The sequence below is a fragment of the Pseudorca crassidens genome, chromosome 16 (genome assembly GCF_039906515.1).
Source record: "Pseudorca crassidens isolate mPseCra1 chromosome 16, mPseCra1.hap1, whole genome shotgun sequence".
In the NCBI taxonomy this organism is placed as follows: Eukaryota; Metazoa; Chordata; class Mammalia; order Artiodactyla; family Delphinidae; genus Pseudorca; species Pseudorca crassidens.
Window position 1 is genome coordinate 24,747,779 of NC_090311.1, and position 14,226 is coordinate 24,762,004.

Sequence of the window (14,226 nt, forward strand, 5' to 3'; positions counted from 1 at the left end):
TTTATTTAGGTTGTTTTTTATTTATTTCTTCTGGCTTTGAGTTACTATCTGCTTGCTTTTTATTTCAGCTTGAAGGACTCCCTTTAGCAATTCTTGTAGAGCAGTCTAGTAACGATGGACTCCCTCAGTTTTTGTTTATCTCAGGAAGTTTTTAATTCTTCTTCAATTTTTGTTGTTAGGGTAAGAGCAACAACCATCAGATTTGTTGATGGACTGAATGTGAAGGGTCAGGTAAAGAGAGGGATCAAGAATAAATCTTAATATTTTGGCTTTTGAGCAATTGAGAAGGTGATGGTGTCATTCACTGACATGAGAAAGACTGAGGAGATGTAGCCTTGGCTGGGGACATAGGATGAAGAATGTTGGCTTTTGTTAAATTTGAGATACCTATAGAACACCCAGTGGAAATATCTAATGGCCAGAATTCAGGGTTGAGATACATATTTAGGAGTATTCTATATGTAGATCACATATATTTAACTACATATGGACTATTACATATAGATATCTGCATATAGATAATTTATGCCACAAGATTGCTTGAGACCACGTAGGAAGTGGGTAGATAGGAGGAGGGCATTTGGGCCAACACCCGAAGTCCAATTCTGAAAGATCTAGCAGAGAAGGAGTTAAGTGAGGAGACTGAGAAGGAGCTGCCAGTGAGATAGAAGGGAACCTCGAAACCATGAGAGAAACAGTTCCGAGGAGGAGGGAACCATGCACTACGTCAATTACTTGACAAGAGCAGTCTTAGTGGAGGGTTGGGGCAGGAGCTCAATTGCTGATGGCTGAAGAAACAATATGAAGTGAGGAAGTTGAGACCAGGACTATAAAATAAATCTTATGACAAAGTTGACTGAAAGGAAAGGAGAGAGGAGATGTGGTAGTTTGACAGAAGTGTTTCTCAACCTCAGCACTACTGACATTTTGAGCTGGATGATTATTTGTCGGGGAGAGATGTCCTGCGTATTGTGTGAAGTTTAGCAGCCTCCCTGGCCTCTACCCACTAGATGCCAGTAGCAATGCCCCCCTACAGTTATGTCAGCCAGAAATGTCCCCAGACATAGTTGAATGTCCCCTGGTGGGGCAATATTTCCCACATTTGGGAAATACTGCTCCAGAGAAATGCTTGACCTTAAGATTTTGGAACTGGCGATGACAAGATCAAGGGTATGATCATGGGAGCTGGGTGGCTGAGCAGGATAGAGAAGAGAGCATTGAAAGTGGGAAATTCAAGGAACTGAGCCCAAGCAGTGACCAAAAGATGAAAATAATTTTTAGAAAGAGTAGCAGTTGGTATAGTCTAGTGGCATGAACTTGAAAAAGCTAAGTTCTTGAAGGAGAAGGGAGGAAAAATATAAAACATTAACTGATGGAACTCACATACAAATTTATTTTAGAGACATAGTAGTTTCACTGTTAGCAATCTGGGAGAACAACTCCATGAAAATATTCCTGAACTTCATGTAGGCAATTTGAAATGAAGTACAAAATATCTAGGTGTTTAAATATCATATTTAACCCATTGAATTTTTTTGCTTTTCCACTAGCTACCAACAAGATACTGCTGTGCCTAGCTGCATTAAATTACAATCCTTTATCTATAGTGTCAAGAAGCAGGGCAGACTAGGGGTATAAACACATACAGATTGGTAGATCGGTGATGTCAAGAGGAGTTCCTGCCTAATCACTGACATAAAAGTAAATTGGCTATGCCATTCAAATGTATCTTACAATCCCTTCTGTTCAGTAACTACCATGCTTTATAGTGATCAGATTGTGCCCATCAAGTAATTTTTTAATATCTACTACATTTTAAGATAGAGGATAGAATTATCTCTGCATTCCAAGCGTTTTCTAAGAAAAGCATTCAGCTTCAAATATTCTGTATCCTGTATGCAGAATCGTATTATATGAATATCGGAATGTACTTTTTCTTTAAGACTCAAGGACAAAAGAAAGTTGCTAGCATGATGGAAAGTAAAGAAGTCCACAAAGGAATATTTCAGATCGAGTGGGAACATAAGAAAATGGAGATGGAAATGGAAGATCTAAATCAGAAGGCTCGGGATATTCAGATGCTGTTTTTTTCAAGAGATCGTCAAAAGGTAAGTTCTCCCTGCCCCCCACTATATAATTTTAATTTCATTCATTAATGTATTCATTCATTCAACCAGTATTGAATAAGAAGCCTCTGTGACGTCAAGCATGTTCTATGCCAGAAGTAGTTCCTAATGTGACTATGAATTCTGTCTGTTTCTTCTGGTAGTTTACATTTGCTGCCTCTGGTTCTTTGTGACCCATTCAGTAGTATAGTTCTGTTTTGCAGCTCACCAAGAATTTCCTAATTGTCAAATCTCGTGGTCCCTTTCCCAGTCATAACCATCCCTGTAGCATTTGTCCATCTTCTTTTTTTTTTGGGCCGTGTGGCATGTGGGATCTTAGTTCCCTGACCAGGGATCGAACCTGCAGTGGAAGCGCGGAGTGTTAACCACTGGACCGCCAGGGAAGTCCATCCATCTTCATTCTTAATTGCCCATTGTTTTGGCTTTAATCATCCCTGTTTTCTCCTGTATTTCTTCCAACATGTCAGACCACTCTGCCTCTTCTCCTCATTTCTCTTTTGTTTCTCTTAAGTATAGCTATTTTTAAGATTCTGCCCCCAGCTCTGTGTTTCTTTCCATGCCCTCTCCTTTGATGATTTCTCTTTTTCTGACTTTCATGATCACTGCTAAGACTCATCCAAGCTTTCTGGACTCCAATTAAATTCCAATTCCAATCTAAGCTCTCTGAACCTGACCTTTCTCAAGCTCTATTTCTGTATTTCCTACTTCCCAACAGCTCCTCTTCTTATTTTGCTTATTTCTGTTCTTTCAGCCATTCACTCAGGGTTAAAGTTGTTGTCCTCTTTGATTCCTCTCTTTCCCTTGTCTTCCAAGTCTTGACTAGTTTATCCATTTACTCCCTCATTCTCTATGCCCACTGCCTTTACCTTGCTTCAGTCCTTCCTTTTCAATGGTTTAGAGTATTTTATAATAATCTCCTAACTAGTTTCTTGACCTTGGGTTTTTCTCTTCTAATTATACCGTATACTGCTGTCACATTCCTATTCAGGTCTAATAACATTACTACTCTGCTCAAACATTTTAAAGTTCCTCTTCTTACCTGGCACATGAATTCTGAAATCCTTAAGTGGCGTTCAGTGTCCTTCAAATTATCTTTTGAAATTCATTCCCACTGTTCCTCTTACACATCAGTATTCTCAAACCAAACTGATTTTATATTCCAGGATTCTACCTCTGTGCCTTTGCTTATACTGGTTCTTCTACCTGCAATATTTTTCCACATTTTTTTTTCACATCCCTAATCTATCTGTTTTTCAAGGTCTGGTTTAAATGCCACCTCATCCATAAAGCCTTTTGATTTCCCCAGTTCAGAGAAACCATGGCCCAACTCAAACCACCTTTTAATTTGCATGTCACCTTACATACATTCTGGCAACTAATCATACTACACGTTCTCTTTTTGAAGAGAAGTCTCTGTCATGTTATCTATCTTGAAGTCTCTGTCATGTTATCTATCTTTGTTATCTCCCTCAGTATCTTTAACTGGGATATTGTTAGTATGGGACTTAGTGAGACACTCTCAAATGAGACACAATAAATATTTGGTGAGTTGAATAAGTGAATGAATGAATGAGAAGATAAACTCTAGGCATTTGTAACTATTAGTATATAGATGAGTGTATCAATAGCCAAATATAAGTAAATAGCATGACACTAAAGTCAAGTCAATCCTAACTTGGATAGATAATTTTTATGAGAAACAGTAACTTTCAAAACTAAGATAATCTTTATAAAATTATCTACTGAAAGAAATAGAGAAAAATATCCTTACATACATTGTGGGTTTTTTTTTCCCTCTTAAAGTACCTAAATGAACCAAACTATGAGACTATGATTGCCATTCAGATTGGAGTAATGGAGCAAACCATTGCTGTTTTAGATAAGGTAGGTCTCAAGGATACTGATCATTATAATTCCAGTAGTTGTGAAAGATTTGAACAAAGTAATAGTTTGCAAATCATGAATTCAAATAGAACCTACCAAAATCTTGCTCTTTTATACTGATATTCAGGATGTAATTAGAGGTCTCTAAATAGTGTCTTTGTAACTGTAACCAATGTGGTAGCCTGAAGCACTTCTTTTTTTTTTAATTTTTATTTTATATTGGAGTATAGTTGATGAACAGCGTTGTGTTAGTTTCAGGTGTACAGCAAAGTGATTCAGTTATACATATACATGTATCTATTCTTTTTCAAGTTCTTTTCCCATTTAGGTTATTGCAGAATATTGAGCAGAGTTCCCTGTGCTATACAGTAGGTCCTTGTTGCTTATCTATCTTAAATATAGCAGTGTGTATATGTCAACCCCAACCTCCCAATCTATCCCTCTCTCCCTTCCGCCAGTAACCATAAGTTTGTTCTCTAAGTCTGGGAGTCTGTTTCTGTTTTATAAATAAGTTCATTTGTATCATTGTTTTAAGATTCTGCCTATAAGCAACATCATATTATATTTATCTTTCTCTGTCTGATTTACTTCACTTGGTATGATAATCTCCAGGTCCATCCATGTTGCTACAAATGGCATTATTTCATTCTTTTTAATGGCTGAGCAATATTCCATTGTATGTATGTACCCCATCTTCTTCATCCATTCATCTGTCAGTCATTTAGGTTGTGAAGCACTTCTTTTAACATTTGAATTAACCCCTTGGGAGATATTAGAGTGTAGGTGAATTTCCTGTTTCACATTAGGTTACGTAAGATTTATGTAGTAGAAGTGTTGATAGTCTTTCCTTTGCATTGTAAAGGCTTTGTTTTACCCTAATTGCCTAACAATGCTCAGTTTTGAGTGTTTAACATACATAAGATGGAAACAAAGTAATCTCAAGGCTATGTGTTTTTTAAATCTTCTCTTATTTCTAAGAATATACAAATTTTTTTCTAAAATGTGTATCAACATACCATTCTATCTTTCAACAAATAATTTAAGTACCCACTATGTGCAGGTATTATGCTAGGTACTAGGGATATGATGGTAAGATGTCCTACTGATGACAATGTATTTAAATTTTAAGAATAATGTCTTTATAAAATATATTTTTTTCAAAATTATTTCTGTGGGGTGTCATGGGAACAAAAATTTCAGACCCACAAAAAGAATGTGGAAAGCTGCAAAAAGCTGCTTAAAAAACTGAGAAGGTACAGCAATCAAAAAGATGTAGCAAATTATACCCTAAGCTGCAATTTACGAGAAGAACTGGTGGCTGTCTCAGAGAGAAAAGACATCTGTAATGCAGTGGGTAAGATTTTTTTTCTTTAATCAACTGTCAGTTTCTTTAAAAGTGATCATAATTCCTAAAATCTGTACAGTGGTTATAAAGCTACCAGTATTTGTTCCATATGTTTAATTGATTCTGAGTGCTGTTTCTGTATTTAAAAGTATAGATAATAATCCAAATAATTCCTTCTTCTTCATTTCTGGGATAAGGGTCTACACTGACTTGTGAAAAGATTGCCAAAGAACGATATGAAAACATGATGCAACAGCAAAAGTTAACAAAAATTTCAAAAGAACAAGCTGAGCAGATTTCAATACTACAGGCTGAAGTTGAAAGATTAAGGATGAAAACATTTCCTGCTTTCGTTCAAATGTAAAACTGCTGGTGGGAAACATAAGACCAAATCAGTCATTTTAAAAATAATTTCATTTGGTTAAAATGATTTCTGTCTCTCTTATATAAGGAAATTTAAGTAGAGTCTCCTCTTAGTGGCATATTTTTAATAGCAAATTGATTGAGTTTAGCCTTAGTCATTATAAAAATGTCCTGCATGAATAAATGTCTAAAATAACACGAATGATTTTTATTCAAGAATGAACACGATTTTAGCTCAGAATATATTCAAGATCTATTTTATTAAGTCTTAATTTGATCAAAAATTATTTTCACAGTAGTAATATAGAAAGTCTTAAAGACAAAAAATTATTTTTAGCCACTACTGGTATTTCTAATTTTATAAAATTACCAGAAATGTTATGAGATTATGAATGATTTTTATCTTTTATACTTTTCTGTATTTCCCATTTTCTTCAGTAAGCATTTCTCTATCATCAGAAAAAAAATTAATAGAATGTTTAAGATGATTCCCTGTCCTACCAATGGGAACGAGGCGAATTGTTTACTTTTACCAAGCCCTAAATCACTTATAAATTACAACATATTTTCTTCTACATAGACGTTCTACATAAACATGACATAATCTTCTATATTCATATGTATTTGCAACAGAACTTAATTTTGTGCCCCACATGATAGTTTAGTAAACAGAAAAAAAGCATTTTCTCATTTTGTGATATTGTGATTTATAATAAGAAATATATATATTTGGTCTTCGACACCATTCCTGGCACAGAGATCCTAAAACCCCCGGAATTTCCTAAGTGATGAGAGAGGTACAGGTGTCTTGTTATGTTAATGAGGTGACTTTTGGATTGCACCTAAGGATGGGGGCTGTTTGCCAGGAGAACCAACCCTGTGTCCCAACCTCCCATCCACCCACCCACCCTTACGCACACCCACCCCCCACCCCCACCTCTAGGAAGGGTAAACGGGCTGGAAGTTGAATTGATCACCGATGACCAATGATTTAATCAATTGTGCCTATGTAATGAGGTCTCCACAAAAGCCCAGAAGGACAAGGTTTGGAGAGGGTACCCAGAGAGAGCAAGCAAGTCTGAGCTTTTCACCATAACTTGCCTTATGCATCTCTTCCATCCCGAGGTTCCTGAGTTAGATCCTTTTATAATAAAATGGTAATCTGATAAATAAAATGTTTCTCTGCGTTCTATGAACCACTCTAGCAAATTAACTGAACCCAAGGAAGAAGGGAATCTTGGGAACCTCTGACTTATTGCCAGCCGGTCAGAAGCACAGGTAACAATCTGGTTTTTCAAATGGCATCTGAAGTGGAGGGCAGTCTTGTGGGACTGAGCCCTTAACTTGTAGAATCTGATGCTATCTCCAGATAGATGTGTCAGAATTGAGTTGAATTGTAGGACATCCAGATGGTGTTTTGAGAATTGCTTGGTGTGGAGAAACAGACACACACAAAGGAATTTGGTGATCAGAATTCTTACATTTCCATGAAATAGTTTATCACTTTATTCATGTAGATGATGATAAATAAGTAATGAGAAGATTAACTGTTCAGAAAACTGCTTTGCCTTTCCATAGCCTATGGACTGCTGCATTCCAAGGTAATACCATTGGGATCATGAACCACAATCTCCAAAGGGTGTCAATGTCTCAATGTTCTGCACTTTGTGAATTAAATGTTAAGTTTAATTAGTAACACCATATCCAATGTACACTGGTGTAGGTAAAGCAAGAGAGCAATTATAAAACATTCTATTTGGAAAAAAAAAATTAGAAGTTTTAAAACCTTCTATTTAGAAATTGCCAGGATAGTACCATAATTGATCACCTGTATAGTGATCAGTGGTGGGAATGGTAAGGAAAATAGAACCAACATCATTTTGACAGCTCCCCCCCCTTAGACCTAGAATGATTCCTGAAGTAGTCGATTTGGCTGATTAAGCAGGGTAGTGCCTATTGGTAACATTTCCATGTCACCTAAGTTAGCTACTGAAGCCTCCATTTGCTACTAAGGCAAGGCCACAAATTTCGCTGGACAGTGCTCTGTGGATTCCCAGGTCTTAACAGCCTGTTTCGTTTCTTAGTGTCTACCCTGAGTGATTCTGGCAAGGCTCCTTGCTTGAATGCCTCAGCTTTGAGGCATAGAGTGGAGGTTAGCAAGAGCCTCTTGCCCCCAAGCTGTATTCTAGTAGCAGCACTTTCAACAAGAGGCATCTTCTGCTTTGGGGTTCTTGGCAGGTGCTTTGGAAGGGCACATGGGTCATGGAACCCAGTCCTCTCTCTTGATATGTTTATGGTACTGATTCCTCTCAGCTTCTGCTGAACTAAGAGCAATTATATTTGTATTTTTATAGCCCTTTAAGATATTATCTATATTATCAAGTAGTAATATATATAATTAATTGGGTCAAACATAACATGGTTATGAGCTCTGTTGCTGGGTTGCTTGGGTTCAGATTCTAACTGTCACTAAATAACTACTTAATCTTAAAATTTCCTCATCTTTAAAACTGGGATGTTGATAATTGTAAAACTCAAATGAGTTAACATACTTTTAAAACTGGCACAAAGCAAGTGCTAAGTGTTAGCTTTCATTTTAATGAATAAAAATAATTCTTATTCAGTAGTTCTTAATAAATATATCCTATTAAATGGAGGTGAAATTCAATAGAAATTATTAAAAAGGGGACTGCTTCATGGGCACCCCTAGGCCCCAAACTCTCCCATAAGCCCCATCCATACTCCATGATCCACCTCCTCTTGTAGAAGTGCTCACTGAGCTGTTGGAGCCCTCAGCACCTAGCCAATGCCTTAGAAATCCCCATTGCTATACCACCAACTGCTCCCCAACTCTCCCAAAACCAGAGTCCCATTGATGCTGTAGTTCCCCCAAACGGACGTGTAAGGGTGACTCCAGGGGATGTGCTAGTCAGTAATGGGCAGCTGCAGTCAAATGCTGGCAACCATCACCAGGGAAACTTCTCCTGCCACATTTAGGACCTCTGGCTGAGCAGCAAGAAGCAGTGGAGGCTGGTCAGCACAGCTTCCCAGGGATGCCCATCTGGGAATCCCAGAGCCAGGGAAGGCCAGTCCTCTTGGGTTCACAGAAGCCAATGACAATGGCAGTGTCTAGAAGGCAAGAATTGAGGCCGGGGTGAGGGGTAGGTTACTGGCATGGGCATTAACAATTAGAATGCATGCAAGAGCAGGGTCTTGATATGCCAACATTAATAGTCTGTTGGATCACGGGGAAGGACTGGGCTGAGAGTAAGGAGCAGCTGGGGGTGGAGGGGGGAAGCTTAGGGTAGTGGCTGCTTACCAAGTAGTAGGGAAGTACTTTTCTTTTAAGATTGGGGGAAAAAAAAAACCACAACTAAGTAAAGCTGTCTCAGCCCTTAAAAGGACCCAAGAGACTGGAAACCAGAACCAAGAAGCCACTGACCCACAAAGTTCTCTCTCCGTCATCTCTGCCTTCCTCTGTAAGGGCAGACTTAAGCACACCAGCTTTTCTGCTTTCAAGTTCACATACAACAGCTCCAGCCACAAAAAGAGATGGGCTTTCTTTTCTTGAGCTCAATTCCGAATTCTCAAGGACTGGGATGCTTGGGTCCATCTATGGCCAGGATGACAGATAACGTACAACATGGCAGCCAGAACCCCAACCCAGTGAAGGTGGGTTTCTGACTGAGGAGTCACTGTTAATGGAGTAGATACGCTAGCTTTTACCTATTTCACAGATAAAACTAGAAAGGTAGATGAATGTAAAAGGCCCCGTATGCCGTGATGCCCTGAAGTGGGTGATGAGGACATGTGGTTTTATAAGAAATAGATGATCACTTCACTAACTGAGATGACGAATACAAGTAACAAATTTGAAGAGACAGAAACTAATGTAATTTTGAACATATGAGTTTACCTGCTAGACCATCCAGATGGAAATATGTGGTAAATGGGTGGAAACAAAGGAGAGGCATAAACTTAGGAGAGGCAGGCATTTTCAGACAAGTTTCGGTTTAGACATTCACTGGATGGACTGTTTTTTAACATTTAAAATAAAACTTTTACCACAATAAATAGAACAATGTATTAAAACTCACTTCCACAGTTGTCCAAATTATTTTTTTAATCATGATTTAATTTAAAAAAATTTTTTCACCTTTAACTGTCAAAACTTTTGCCAAAGTTTTCTTTGGCAAATTTATTCAAAACGCTAAATTTTCATTTTAGAACTTAGTTTATACTTATATAACAAAGGCCCTAAATTGATCCAGGTTCACCAGGATACCTTTCTCTAAGCCCTAATGGTTTACATCTTCCTTTTAAAATGTATAAATATCTTTTAATTACATTGTCATCCACGAAGACATTCTGGAGAAAAAAATTATGAATTAAACACCTATAAATTCTTCTTCATTTCTGTTATAGTGTAGCAATTTATCATCTAACCCATAGTGGTCTATCAGCTGAGTAAGGCTTAGTTTCTTGTTCTCCTCAGACATAGCTGACTGCAGCTCATAAAGCAACAGCTGGCTACAGCTTCTCCACTTCTTTATTAACATCTGTAACTGAGACAGGTCATTCTGAAACAGAAAAAAAAAAAAAGACATAAATGTGTGTCAATAACTAGATAGCCATCCTAACTTACTTAATGAAAGTTGTCAAATCAGTAGATGAGTAGTAGGTTTAAAGGGTAACACATTTGGACATAAATGGGACTTCTACCCAGGAAAAAAGTAGGATGGTTTTAAGTAACTATCACTCAAATTGAGTTCTATGGCTGTTTTGTTTGGTAGAAGCTCTGGGCTATCCTTACCCTCAGGGAAAAATCGAATCATTAAATAGGGCAAAACTATGTAAAGAAGCAACAATATGGGTTAAAAAAAACAATCTACTTTTTCTACCACAGCTGTACTTTAAAAAATGATATTCAAATTAATATTTTTCAATGTCACTATCTCATAAAACTCAAGTAGTTATATTTAGAGAAGTCCTAAAAATTCAAGAGAGCAAATAAGATACAGTATTCCATCATTTATGACACATTGCTGGGGAAGAAGGCGCAATTGCAATATACATGACTGATCCAGGTAAGTAAGGGTCATCTTCTTCCAAGTGCCCAAATTCTATTTTCTTCAACCTTATCTGGGTTGAAATCTAAAATCTAATATATATTTGTTGTTTTCTTAAAGAAAATGCTCGGAATATTTTAATAATTTGTTACACATAATTGAATAACAAAAGATCATTACTAAAATTACTTTTCATTGTACTCTGTGGTCCATTTTTAGCTTTTTTTCTCATTCACTGTCACTGTTGCTTCTGTTCTCATTGCCACTTGCAGCTAACATTTGAAGCTTCTAATACTGCTGTGGGCTGGAAACTAGATAGAAAGCTTCAACTGCATATGAAATAAGGGCTGGGACTTTTAAAAGTTATACCTGGTGTTTAGAGGCCTCTTCTGCTCTACTCTAAATCTATGACATATTTGAGTTAAAGCTGTTGGAAGCCAGGTTTCTGGATACTTGGCTTACTTCTTATTATGCTAAAATAAACTTTTCTTTTTGAAATACTTTCCTACCATTTATCTAAAAGTAAAAAAATTAATTAGGCAATGGTTCTGAAATTCTTCTTACCTTTGATCTATACATTTTGACTAGTTTTAGCCTCCGAAGAAGTTCTTCTTTCTCCTGAATCTGCTTCACCAATTTTGCTTTTTCTTTGTTTAATCCATGTTTGGGAAGATTCTCACTCATAAAGTCATTCTGGAGATCACTGCATGACTCAGAATCAAGTGATTTAGATGCACATGCATTGATATTCTTGAAGGTATTTTTCAAATAGGTACTTTCTTCAAATTCACTGTCTATGTGTTTAAAATTTTCTTGAAATTCCAAACAGTTTTCTTCTGTTGAAGGTGCTGGTTTCTCTGAAAAGGTCTGATCATTTTCTTCACTCTCTACTTTAAGTCGTTTTACCACACCATAACAAGAATTAAATGAAGATCTAGTTTTCCTTAATCGTTCCCTAAGGGTTGCACTCATAGGCTGAAAAAGGCATCAAACGTTAATAATGTTAATCAAGACTTGATATAAATAAATCTACTAGAAATCAAGACCTTACGTTTCTATGGCAGACACCACTAGATGACTTTCTGTCTCCATATATCTAAAGTAACCATCACAAAATATCTTTAGTTCCTGTAAGCTCCACTAAGTTTTAACCCCTTTTTATATTAGCAGAGCCGGCACCCTTCTAAAACAGTGCTGAAACACTTATCTCAGTAATCACAAACATTTGTTCAGCAATTGTCCCAAGCCTGACATGGTTAGGTGCTTCAGAGTTACAAATTAAGGAAACGACCTAGATCTTTCCCCCAAAGACCTTCATGATGTCAGATTCAAACTTCCTGTTTGGAATGCTGTAAAAACTTGAACTGAAACTAAATGAAAATAATTGGGTCAAGATGAAAATTTGAGGGGAAGGTCCAATACATTATCTAAGGGTTAAGACCTAAAATTATGTTAATAAAATTTTTACTTACTAATTTACACATTACGTTAACTGACAATGTTCAGTAGACTTGAAACCACCATTGCCACAATACTTAGAAATATAGACTAGATCCACTGAAAGAACTAAGATTTTCATACTTGTTTTCTTGAACTGCTTGTACGAGGAGACGGTGGATTGGCACCAGCCTGTGGAGTGCTAGGTAACACCACAGCTGAGGCTGATGGACTTTCCATCTTGAAATCTTGCTTTACTTCTAAAAAACAAAAAATAATCACAAAACGGAAATCAAATTAACCCACACCTCTATATATTCCTTAATTTTTATCAAAGAATTTTTTGTTTTACATAACATCACCAAGTAAGCCAGCCAACTTCCTTCTTTCACTTAGTTGTGATTCATTCTTCTTTTTTTTTTCAGTTTTCCATTTACTTTCCTAAATCGGATTGTGTTGCTCATTATGGTGACTACTAGTTTTTTTCATGACAAGTTAACTAGCTAGCATCTCATATGAACAACTCCACATTTGTTTTTATTGATGGATAAAATCTGACAAAAATCCTCAAAATCTGACATATTCGGGGGGGTGAGTTGGATAACAACTTTGGATAGTCAGGAATTCTTTCATTTCATTACGCCAGCTTCACAATGAAAGGAAATGTAACTGAAATCTTGACTCAAAAAAAACATAGACCTGTCACGCTACCCTAAATCCTAAAGGCTGTGTGCCTAAAACAAATGACCCTCCAGGCCTGAGGAACAAGGAGCCCAAGCACAGGTAAACTTCCTCCTGTCTGCATCGTTTTCGATTAAGCAGCTAAGAGACCCTGAAAAGGAGAGACTGAAGTTTGCTTCTCAAACAAAGGCCATGAAACTTTACCGGGAAAAATACCACAGGGAGTCCTCCCTCCCCTCCCGCCACTACAGCAAGCCCTCGAGAGACCCCAGGCCTGAGGTGGAGCTGAGAGGTTCCCTGACCAGGGAAAGGGAGCGCAACTCGACTCCCCACCCAATCCCCGAAGAAGTCCAGTTCTCAGACGCCCACTCTATGCCCAGCACGCTACCTCTCTCCGCCATCCCCGGAGAGCGTAGAGAACTAACCCAGCAGCTGCCTGCAGCCGGGAGTCTGAGAGGCGGGGCCGCCCGGGAGGCGGAAGAGACCCGCGATTGGCCAGATTGACTGACGCGCGCAGCTCCACTCAGCCCCGCGCCCGGAGCGGCGGGACTGCGCGCGCGCGGCCGCGAGCCTCCGCAAGGGAGCGGGGCGAGGCCGCGCGGGAGGGGCCGAAAAGCGTGATTGGCCAGGTTGACCGAGGCGCGTAGCTCTGCTCCGCCCAGCGCCCGAGAGCTGTGGGACTCCGCGCGTGCGCGCGCGCGCGCGCGGCCGCAATCCTTCGCAGCGGTCGGGCGCTCTCCGAAATGAGCTTAAAACGAGTAACCGATTCCGGGAGGGGCGCGCTTTTATTCACGGCTTCCCCTCCCTCCTCTCTCCTTGCTTCGACTTCCCTTCCTGCTTCCTAGTTTTTGTGTGTTTGTGAAGGACGCCTGAGAATGCCCCTCCCGTTCTCCTGGCTCCCGTCAGTCCCTTCTCCGCGCTCCCCCCAGCAAAGGCCTTTTCCTCAGACTCCCCGGGACCCAGAGCCGCGCGGCGGGCTGTGTGTTAAATTTACAGCTTGTGAACTCCAAAGGCAGAGACCACGAAAGAGCAGCGCGGGGTTCGATGGCCTGTTGACAGTCAAACACGTTAGCAGTCTCTCCGAGAGCCCCGGCGGATGCAGTTGAGCTCTTTTGTAGACTTCGTTGCCGCAAACTCTGCGGTCCCGCCACGGGTTTTCTGCCGGATCTACCTCAAAAGTTAGATTTCTTAGTTTGGCTTCGAATCTTGTCAAATCTGAGAGAAAATGTAGCCCAAGGAAATCTGTTATGGTGCAACACAGGAAGCAGAACAATCACTTAATAAGATTGGGTTGGTCCAGAATTGGGGTGATTGAGGCAGA

General features: G+C 38.9%; 2 protein-coding genes across 2 annotated transcripts in view; one reads left to right on the forward strand and one right to left on the reverse strand.

The window, feature by feature from the left end:
* The window catches only part of CFAP43 (cilia and flagella associated protein 43), a 101,565-nt gene extending 93,324 nt beyond the window's left edge, over positions 1–8,241 (forward strand). The window contains exons 35-38 of the mRNA XM_067709479.1: positions 1,944–2,108; positions 3,930–4,010; positions 5,211–5,364; positions 5,553–8,241. Coding sequence (XP_067565580.1) covers positions 1,944–2,108; positions 3,930–4,010; positions 5,211–5,364; positions 5,553–5,719 — 567 coding nt within the window. The 3' untranslated portion in view covers positions 5,720–8,241. The remainder of the gene's footprint in view (positions 1–1,943; positions 2,109–3,929; positions 4,011–5,210; positions 5,365–5,552) is intronic.
* A 1,574-nt stretch (positions 8,242–9,815) lies between these two features.
* On the reverse strand, positions 9,816–13,387 carry SFR1 (SWI5 dependent homologous recombination repair protein 1). Its single transcript, XM_067709480.1, has 4 exons — positions 13,294–13,387; positions 12,369–12,484; positions 11,352–11,762; positions 9,816–10,298 (listed from the first exon to the last, which is right to left on the reverse strand). The coding sequence occupies exons 1-4, from the start codon at positions 13,304–13,306 to the stop codon at positions 10,107–10,109; spliced, it is 732 nt and encodes a 243-aa protein (XP_067565581.1). The 5' UTR covers positions 13,307–13,387; the 3' UTR covers positions 9,816–10,106.
* Between the last annotated feature and the right edge of the window lie 839 nt (positions 13,388–14,226).